This window comes from Etheostoma cragini, chromosome 10, assembly GCF_013103735.1.
Source record: "Etheostoma cragini isolate CJK2018 chromosome 10, CSU_Ecrag_1.0, whole genome shotgun sequence".
Classification (NCBI taxonomy): domain Eukaryota; kingdom Metazoa; phylum Chordata; class Actinopteri; order Perciformes; family Percidae; genus Etheostoma; species Etheostoma cragini.
Window position 1 is genome coordinate 253,184 of NC_048416.1, and position 10,473 is coordinate 263,656.

A 10,473-nucleotide genomic window follows, 5' to 3' on the forward strand; every position below is an offset into this window, starting at 1 on the left:
GGGTCCCCTGCTGGAGCTGCTGCCCCCGCGACCCGATACCGGATAAGCGGTCGAAGATGGATGGATGGATGGATTCTCAGCAAGAAAGTGAATATGCAGATTTCCCCAAATATAGTCTTTTAACTAAACAGTTTCCATTAGGTCAGAGCAAAACAGTATGAATTTATATTTGACATTCTCTTTAATAATTCAACATAGTAACTTCACAGTGATTGGTTGTTGCACCAAGCAGCCCCACAGGCAGCTGACGCTGTTTTCATTCTGCCTTCACCAAGGAAGCAGTGTGTTTGGTCTGTGCATGTGAGTTTCAGTGAGTCGCAGTGTTAGGGCCCTTGTGATTGAGCAGCGTGTCACATCGTGTTGGAGCCCATGAGCCTGCCTCAAGGCGAAAAGTCATGCAACTGAAACGTCTCAACTTGTTTCTACCTCCACTCTACAATTTCCACTGAATCTTTCACTTTATCATTTTTAGAAAACCCATTTTAAATATAGAGGATGCAACATCACTGAGGACATTTGTACTGGCATCTCAATCAGAAAGTTACAGTGTTCAAGATGCTCTAATTTAAAGTAGAAGTACAATGCCTTACTGTATCTGGTATGTCAGTGGGTTCACTGGCATCATCTGGATGGCACTTTTTATGTGCAACTAGTTAAAGGTTAATAATGAATTGAGGGGAAGAATGTGAAAGAATAAAGAATGTGAGTTAGGTATTATGGTCGACATGTGCGTGTTTACACAGCAAGCCTTTCCCAGGTGCTATACGATCCCTAGGATTACAGCAGAAGGGCAACACACACACACACACACACACACACACACACACACACACACACAAAGAGCACCACCACCACCACAATCTCCCTACCCCCTAAAAGAAAAGAGAGGTGGGTAGACAGAGTGGGAGGGAGGAATAGGGAGATAACAGATCAGAGGGAGGAAGGGAGAGGTAAAAGAAGTGTGAATTCAGCAGTAGGCAGGCTAGAGCTCACCTCCACTACAAAGACTTCACAGGACAACACACAGAGAGGCTGTGGAATATCTCCTGCAGTATCTGCTTGTCAATGAACCAGTTTGTCTTCTTCTCAACCTTGGAAAATGGTGGGACTCTCCTCCACCGCTGTTGAAGGTAAATGCTGAAGGGCGGTCTCTGTAGCCTGTCAGGATGTTAGCACAGCAGGTATCTAAAGCTAAAGAAGGTCCAAGGATTTGTATAGGTATGTAAATATAGGGAACAATGCGAAGACACATGCTGTGAAGGACAGTGTTGTTAACGTAGATTGAGACATCAGGTGATGTCTTCGTTGTGCTAGCTGGCTGAAATACCAAGAAAGGCAACACTGTTGAGAAAGCCGCAGTGTTTCCACCCTGATTTGCAGAAGTTTTTAAGCCACTAGAGACTCTTTGTGGGATGCAAATTATTGTATAATTAGCTGAAATGTCTGACTGCAACAGGATTGTGAAACAGAGTTGCTGCCAAATTTAATCACTTTCTAGATACTGTGAAGTTACTTTGTGTGAGTGAGTGTGGGATGTGTGGCAAGATAAATAAGCTCAGCTCAGCATGAAGAAAGCTCTTGGCATATGAAGGAGGGAGTAAAGGATAAACCCTGTGCACCCGTCTGAGGTCACTTTATTCTTCATATCAAGGTTTGTTGGACATGTTAGCACAGGTGCTCAGTGCGCTGACATTACTCTATCCCCCCTCCCAAACCCCCACTCCCCAAGCAGATTGTACAGAAGGTCTTAATGCAAGCCTCTTTTAAAGGTCTTTTTCTGCACTGTCAAACAAACATGTCTCTCTGCTGCTTCTCTATACATGCACACTCACACAAACCCACTATGCAGAGTCATGCACTATCAACAATGTGAGGAATGTGTCTAGTGTTTCACAACAATTGTCAGACAAGTGTGAGGAGGTAAATGTTTGAGCTTTGAATGGCTCTACACATTCCAGCATGGTGCACTGCCTGCACCAACCTTTTTTGCGGCCAGAAATCCCATCAATCAAAGTTGATTTTAAAGTTAGGCTTTGTCCTTCTTTTAGCTTCACATTCAGTATTCTAATTTCCCACTATTCGGACTTTAATCAAACCACATCCAACCTGTTTTCATGTAAGGCAAGGCAAGGCAAGGCAAGGCCAGGCAGCTTTATTTGTAGAGCACATTAAAACAACAGGGCAATTCAAAGTGCTTTACACAAAAACAGTTAAAAACAGTTAAGAGATAAAAACAGATAAAACACAAGAATAAAAGTTACAGTGCAGTGTAAGAAATTAAACATTAAAGAAATGAACAATCATTTAAAGAAAGGCAACATCAAAAAGAAATGTCTTCAGTCTTGATGTAAAATAAGTGAGAGTAGCAGCGGATCTGCAGGTTTCTGGGAGTTTATTCCAGATATGAGGAGCATAGAAACTGAACGCTGCTCGCCCCTGTTTAGTTCTGACTCTGGGGACAGAAAGCAGACCTAATGTGGCATTATTATCTTTTGCAAGCTCGTGTGTAGTTTCCCTCAGGTGCTATGCTCACAGTCTTATCTGGCTTTTAAAACATTAAAGACCCACCACACTTACACACAAACACACAAGAGTTGCAGCAGAGATTTAAAGGACCAAGTGCTGTTTTAGATGAACTCATATGAGTAGTGTGGTCTTGATTATAAAGGCAAGGCTGAGGATGTGAGCGTGGTCTTCTGGCCTCACATACCAAATACTATGTAGTAATTCCTCTCATTTTGGCACAAGTAACACTGTTATCATCAAATTGGATAATAAGCTTTGTAGAGTGCTGGTCCAAGTGACGTAGTGAAATAGGGTTATGAGTTTTGTGACCTACTTCACGCTAATTCCTTGAAAGCGACGCCTTGATTTCTGAGGTATACTCGATTAATTTCTGACTGCTGTAAATTTCACTGTCTTTCTTCTGTAAATGAGTCATGCTGTGGATAAAGTTCTGTCTGCCACTAGGTTAGAGGAAGCCCAGTGGTGCGCTAGAGCCAGAATGTAAACAGCTGGAACGTCTGGCAGAGAAACAACACTCATCAGGCCAAGGCATCCTATACTCATGAGTTTCCTCTCCCTCCCTGACCCCCATTTCCTTCATTTCCCCTGGGTGAATCAGATCTTAATGAGGAGACATTCCAGGTCCTGGCATGAATTAATTCCTCATTCCCACTTCTCAGAGTGCAAGCTTTTATCACAATAGAAGGAAACCCCACTAGTAAAGAAGTGGTTAAACAGACACAGGAAAAAACACACCTACTGCAGCTCTTTCTTGACTGTAGCCTTGGCCAGGCATTGTGAAGCCCATCGGAAGACCCACCTCAGGAAAGTATGTATTTAAGGAGTGGGAGCAGTCTGAAATGTAGAACACACATTATTCACAACCACCAGATCCATCTTCCAGATGATCAAGACTTTCTACTTGTTAGTGGTGATTACATACAAGATTGTTGTGTCAGAGTAAGACATCCCACATTCTGCCCTAAACTCATTCATTCGCTCCTCAAACAGGCTGGCTTGTTGACAGGTGCACCAAAGTTCACTTTTGACACGTCCCACTAAATACACATCGTTCAAGTTTTAGTTTTTTGTGTGTGCACATATGCATGTCTCTGTGTGTATTTTTTGTTTGTTTACTTGTTGTTTCCGCCCACCAAAAAAATACTTTTTTGGCTCAGCAGCTGTCCCATGGCTGACCCCAGCAAGACGCACGGTTCAGCAGGTCAAGAGGCTGGACTGTTAAAATGGGGCAGGAGGGGAGTGACAGAAAGAGTTGGAGGGAGTTGGAGGAGGCAGATACAGTAGGTGGGCCAGCGGTGACTGTGGCAGTCAGGTTTTTCCGAGGGATCTTCAGGATTACAGAAGTAAAGACATGCGTACGAAGCAGAGGGAAAGAATACGACAGAAGCTACGAAACTAGCAGGAGGACGGGAGAGACATGGTGGCTGTTTGGTAAGCCTTTTGCTTGAGTCTAGATTCCTCCTTTATCTGATTTTCTTCCAAATGCAAACATCAACTGCAGGTTTCGGACTTGTTCTCAGGATGGCCAGCAGCTGGGGGAGTGAGGCGGTTTATTTTGGTTCTGTTCTGAAAACAGGGAGTGGACCAGATCAACATGTAATGTGGATCATATATTCCTATAAGCTGAGTCCTCAACATGTTCCAGAACCTGGGGGGCTCTGTGAAGAATATGTATTGCAAGAGGTCTGCCTGTCTGAACTGGCTTGTGTTCTTTTTTTTCTTCTTTTTTTTAGTCCAGGACTAAATCTGTTAGATAAAGATCAGGTGCCACAAGACTCTGCTTGCTGGTACATTTGGCCTGCTCTGGGCTCTGTGAAGTGGTGCTTCAGTTATTCTTGTCAGAATCTCATATTCCTGCCAACATCTTTACAGTCTGTGTTGAACATTTAATTTACCCTCTGAGCATTGAGAGTTGACAGTTGATTGAATTTTGGGTATGTGCCCATCAGTCGGTGAGCCTGCAACATTTCAGCTGCTTTTCTTTGCTCCTTGTGCAGGATGTTCTGTTCTAAGTCTGTGCAAAATGTTTTATGTTTCGGTAGCTTCACTTCCACTTTTTTGCAGAGGGGTTAATGAGCAATTAGCTGACGTGTTTCTTGTCACTCCAGCTTTTCGTCGTTGTTTAGTCTGACTAGAGACAGAAAGGGGAGGAGAGGGCGACTGTGTGATGAGGCGGCCGATTGATAATGACAAACTGTGACAGAAAATGAAAGAAAAGACAGGGAAAGCCATGCAGAAAGAGGCTCTTTGACATACACCCCTTTGGTTTGTTTAGACTTGTCAGTCTGACCTTTGCCCTCCCTGCTGATACTCTGAACCCATAACTCCCCCCGCCCCGACCTTTGCCCCCCTCTGTGCAGCGATGGAGGTGTTGGTGAGTGAGCTGGGCGTCCTGCTAAAGATGCTGGACCAGGAGAGCCTCAGTTCCTCCACACAGGAGAAGAAAGCCTCCGTGTGGAACCTCCTGCAGCAGATCCAGCCATCAGGTCAGTGAGACACAGGAAACACTGCCTCACGTTTTTTTCATTCTCTTGGTTTGTCTGAGATTTATTTAGATCCACATTATAAAAATGTGCAATGTACTCAACATTTTAGGGTAAATTGTATTTTTCCTTGCCTCCAGTTTCAGGAACCGACTACATCTACATGAACTCTGCGGTGTACAGAAATGGCACCAGCTTTGTAGAGTCCCTCTTTGAGACATTTGGTGACTTGGAGTTCCAACATGGTGCTGTGCATTGTTCACATATCTATATAAATGAGCTGCAAATACTGTGTTGTCTTTATAAGTGTGAGTTTAAATGTACATTTTTGGCCTCCATAGACTGCGAGCTTGGAGACCTAAAGGATGTTACAGATGATCTCAAACAAGAAAATAGCACACAAGCTGACACTTTGGAGCAGGAAAGTAGCCAATATACCTTAAATTTTTCTTTTCCATAGATATCATTTACATATGGCCGAGTGTGTGGGGGATATATAATGCTGTGTGTATATTGTATGCTGCCCATCTTTTCCGCACTCCCAGTCCAAATCCAACTTTGCAGAGGCTATTACTCTTTACAATGACTTGTGGAGAAAAAGCAAAGAAAAACAGAGATTGTATTCCATGTTGTGGGGGTTTCCCATGCACACATGCTCAACTCTCTGCAAGCTGTTGGAAGCGTTCAGATTTAGGGACCCACACAGAGCCCGTGTGTCTAATTTATCGGTATAATTCTTAGGGTTTGACTCTGGATCTCTTTGATGATGTAGTTTGGAGGTTGTGAAAAAGAAATCTTTGATGGTTATGAGGTAAATTTGAGAGTTGTGTTTGTTTGTTTCCCTTAGCAGAACTATGCAGACTCCCCTGCCCCAGCACACTCAGCGCACTCTCCTCCCCCTCTGCCCACAACGCCTCCCCCCGAGGAGTTTTATGAGGAGGCAGTGCCCCTCAGTCCGGGCAAGTTGCCCGAATACATCATCACACGAGGTCAGCATCTTCCGGCCTCTGCTGAACTCAGCGCCCTAACTGTCCTTTTTCCTTAAAAACCTCTAAGTCGGTAATTACAAAATACAATTTGGATTCAAGTTCATGATGGAACATAAGGAGTAATTAGGGATTTTTTTTATGTCTTGCATTTTTAGTCAGGCCTAGCCCTCCCAACTCTATAGAGGATGGGTATGAAGATGCTGCAAACAACTACCCCCCTACCTGCATAAACACACACCGCAAAAACTCATGTAAGTTGAGAACAAAGTCAGCCCCAAAATGAACGAGATTACAGGATAAAAAGTCCCTTTCATTTTTACAACTAATAAAACACAGTATTTTGGCCTTTTCAGACAACGACTCTGATGCTCTGAGCAGTTCGTACGAGTCCTATGAAGAGGATGAGGAAGAGCGGAGCCCTGGCGTCCGACTCACTCATCAGTGGCCCTCGGATGAGAGCTCCATGCCTCCTGCCCGGGACTGTCACATCTGTGCCTTCCTGCTGCGCAAGAAACGCTTCGGCCAATGGGCCAAACAGCTCACTGTCATACGGGGCAACAGATTGCAGGTGAGAAGTTGTTCATTCAATTCTTTAGCAAAACCTGGCATTATGCATTCAGGATGCATACTCTGCAATTCTTCTTACACTCGCAGTTTCCCATGTGTCCTCCTTTCTGCAGTGCTATAAGAGTTCTAAGGACACGTGCCCCTATGTGGATCTGCTGTTGCCCCAATGCACTGTGGTCTATGCACCCAAAGACAGCAAGAGGAAGCACCATGAACTCCGTTTCACCTCACCCAATGGAGATGCACTGGTGCTGGCGGTACACAGCAAGGAGCAGGCCCACAGATGGCTTCGGGTGAGCTACGTTTAAATGACGTGCATGGTTGCAGTAAAAACAGACTGGTAACGCAGCCTTCAATCTTGTCAATGAATCTTGTCAACCTCATAAGGAAGCATGCAGTCGAGAGTGACACATGTAAAATATCCTCCACAGGTTGTTAGAGAGGTGAGTGGTCAGAGTGTGGGGCCTGAGGAATCTGCGTCTCCCATCATTCCAAGAAAAACTCAACTTGACAAGGTAAGCGCCGGAGAGAGGATGTTTGTGTCAGCAAGTCCCTGTCGTTTTTATAATTCATAATTCATCGTAACAGGTGAGGTGAGGAAAAAAGGGTGGCAAGCAGTAATTGTGTTGTCACCATCAATTTCCCTAAAGAATTGCTTTGCTCAACACAGTACAGTACATGTGTTTTCCTTGTAGAACAAAGAGGAGATATATAGTGTAATTGGGTGTCAAGGCAGCAATGCTAGGGATGGTGGTGAGTCAGTGTTGGAACAGACACATCCTCTTTCAGGCTTACCAACCTGTTGGAAACAAAGCTGCAAAAGGGGTGAAGTGAGAGGAGGCACTATGGAGTTGGAAGGAGTAAAAAGAAGTTGATAAGTCTCATAATGTTCTTAAAGGTGCCCTGCCACACAAAACCGTTTCTACTTGCATGTGTTGAAATGAATGGTGCTTGTGTGCGTGTGTGTGCGTGTGTGTGTGTGTGTGTGCGTGTGTTTGCGTGTGTGCGTGTGTGTGTGTGTCTTGTGTGCTGAATTTGAAGATGAACTGCTATCTCCCCTGTCAGCTGTAGCCACTGGAAAGAAATAAGAGGAGAAATAAGACCAATTACAACAGCTGGTCAGTTTGAGGTCATGTTGCCTAAGCTCATTAATATTCATGAGCTGGGTAAAGGACGCTAATAGCCAGGCTCTCATTGAGTGGCTGTTAGCCAATCAGAGTCCAGCAGCTTAGCTGGTTGAATAAGAATGAGAACTGGCCGAAATGGTCTTCCTGCAGGCTTTCTATACCATGTACCACGCTAGAATGGCTTGAAACAAGGTAACCACGGTAACCAAGTTACATAGTCCATGGTAGGACTTCAGACATTACCACATAGTCATGAGATATGGGTGGCGGGGCACCTTTAAGTAATATAAGGAAAGAATCCAGAGGTAAAAGCATGTAAGCTTGTTAAAAGTTTTTCTCAAGTATAGTTATTTAGCTCATTATGTGGAAGGCCAAGCCTTCTAGTTTAATCCTGGCAGGCGGACAGATCCTGTGTGGGACATGTAGGACACGGCTGTTCTAAAGGTCTAAACGTGTGTTTGTGTCTGCTTCTTCACCAGAGGCTTTCTGCAGAGAGGAACACATCAGACTCAGACAGCGTGGGTGTGTCAACTGGAGAAAACTGCAGAGAGACTGGTGAGACAGAGACACACAGCCTCAAACTAATACAGCAGTTTGACAAAAGAAATATTAATTTAAGATTCACGCTCTTCCTGGATTTTCACATTTCTAAAGTCAATTAAGATTAATTAATTATATCTTTTAGTTTTACATACAATCTCCACATGCTAAAGATAGGTGTGGAGAAAACCAAACTGTTGAATCCATTTCTGATGCAGGCAAGGTGAAACGGGGACCTTTCGCTGCAGGCCGTAAAATCACACGCATCATCAGCTTCTCTAAGAAGAAGCCCCCCCGGCCAGGAGGTCTCCGGACATCGTACACCGACCCTCGACAAGGTCCGACCCCACTTCACTGTCCCTTTTAAAGGTCTCCAGGTTTGCAGACGCGTCATTTTTCTTTTCCTCCTCGCCATGCAGGCTACGTGTCGGTGCTGGTGAATCAGGTGTGGCGGGAGCAGTGGTGTTGCCTGTGCAGAGGCTCCCTGCGCTTCTACCATGACAAAGGAGACACTCGCACCTCTTTGCCTTCACTTCCTCTCCCTGGCTGTGAGGTGGTCCCGGGGCTGGGACCTAAACATCCCTTTGCCTTTCGAATCCTACGGAACTGCACAGAGGTGGCTGCTCTGGAGGTAAAACACTGAACATTCCTTCTTTTTTTACATTCAGAACTTTAATATAGCAGAAAGATATAGTACAGTAATGGCCTCCTGAGCAGAAAGTGATGTCACACACCCTCTGTAATCGGAGTCTGTGAGAGCTGTGTGGAGGCAATCCCAGACCTTTTTCATGGATATCGAGTCCAGTCCCATTAAAGCTGCTCTAATTAATAACAATTGCTCCGATTCTCCACTGGGCACATCTGTGGTGTGTTTGGTCCGTCCTCCGCCACGTGCCATACCATAACGGGAGCATCTCAGAGGCGGAGCACCTTACCACCCGACTCACAGGACAATCGATATTGGGGGGGGGGTCTTTTGGTCAATTGACTGGTTAGTCTAGCTGTCACATTCCGGCTGTCCAACGACCCGCGGCTAGACCTGACGCATTTCTTTAGCACAGCCTCTGGAATGCAGCACAAGCACGCCTGGTGGAAAATGGGAGTTAGTCCTCGCCACAGCAGAATGTTCCACTCCGACCTGCGGCCCTTTGTTGTCTGCCATTCCCCCTCTCTCTCCCCTTTCATCTCTAAGCTGTCCTGTTGTGTAACAATAGGTCAAATGGCTTTGTGTAATTGCCCCCAGTGACGAACCCACTTTCTTCTTTTATCGTCTCATCTTATCACTCTGCAGTTAGCCTCATTTTAGCGTCTTTCAGCCCATTATTAAGGTTTTAAAGCGTGTAAAATTCCAAGTTGGTTTGTCTCGTCTCTTTTTAGGCCAGCAGCTCTGAGGAACTTGGAAGGTGGCTCGGTGTCCTCTTGGCAGAGACAGGGTCCACAACGGATCCTGAGTCACTGCATTATGACTATGTTGACGTGGAAACCATCGCTAACATTCGCGACGCTGCGCGGCATTCCTTCTTGTGAGTGAGAAAGAAAGGGGGGAGTTGGAATATTTGGATGAGGTCAAAGCAAGGCCACTGACCAATGTAATGATCGTAAGCCCTCACGTAACTTTCATTTCTCCTTCTTCTCTGCTCCTAGGTGGGCCACATCCTCCAGCAGTGCCTCCACAGACTCTAGAACATATGATGAGGTCCCTAATGAGGACATGCAGGTGTTCAGATTCACACATTTTCCGAGTTCAGTTAAATCTTATGTGGAATGCTTTACTTTGATGTGACGGGATTAGAAGCGGCGTGGCGGTGTGTGTGCAGTTGTTGGGGACAGTCACTGTCTAAATATGACACTCCATGTCAGTCGCCTGAGCAGACAGACAGGCGGTGCTCTGTTACGCCCTTATCAATGACGGCTTTTTGTAGGCCAGAGAAAAAGCAGTGTGTGGGCATGGGAGACGAAAAAAAGAAGAAAAAAAAGAGAAAAACATCAAACTGGTGACAGGAAGGCGAGAGCTCATGGCAGTTTTACAGCCTGTAAAGTCCTTTCTCAACCCAACAGACATGCGGTTAAAACATGTGCCTCTCAACACTTACAGCGGCAAACATACACAGTGGTCTCAGTCCAGTAAATCTAACTTTGATGTTTAACGTAATATTCAAACTTTGCTGTATTTTTTCCCTCTGTCATCATCCTTCTTTGTGCATCTTCCCTAATCTGTCATGCACCCCCCCCCCCCCCCCC

At 45.2% G+C, this 10,473-nt stretch overlaps 1 protein-coding gene across 9 annotated transcripts in view; it reads left to right on the top strand.

Moving 5' to 3' along the window:
- afap1l1a (actin filament associated protein 1-like 1a) overlaps positions 1-10,473 on the top strand; it is a 30,183-nt gene that overhangs the window by 10,122 nt on the left and 9,588 nt on the right. For 2 of the 9 annotated variants that reach the window (XM_034883848.1, XM_034883847.1), the window contains exons 2-14: positions 4,887-5,012; positions 5,150-5,233; positions 5,351-5,430; positions 5,857-5,998; positions 6,154-6,249; positions 6,352-6,566; positions 6,679-6,858; positions 6,997-7,080; positions 8,172-8,247; positions 8,451-8,570; positions 8,652-8,863; positions 9,610-9,755; positions 9,877-9,949. In XM_034883848.1, the coding sequence (XP_034739739.1) occupies positions 4,887-5,012; positions 5,150-5,233; positions 5,351-5,430; positions 5,857-5,998; positions 6,154-6,249; positions 6,352-6,566; positions 6,679-6,858; positions 6,997-7,080; positions 8,172-8,247; positions 8,451-8,570; positions 8,652-8,863; positions 9,610-9,755; positions 9,877-9,949 (1,634 nt within the window). Of the gene's footprint in view, positions 1-860; positions 1,131-2,997; positions 3,335-3,791; positions 3,958-4,015; positions 4,210-4,886; positions 5,013-5,149; positions 5,234-5,350; positions 5,435-5,854; positions 5,999-6,153; positions 6,250-6,351; positions 6,567-6,678; positions 6,859-6,996; positions 7,081-8,171; positions 8,248-8,450; positions 8,571-8,651; positions 8,864-9,609; positions 9,756-9,876; positions 9,950-10,473 lie in introns of those variants that run through there. The other 7 variants (XM_034883852.1, XM_034883855.1, XM_034883853.1 and 4 more) reach the window with 7 other exon arrangements.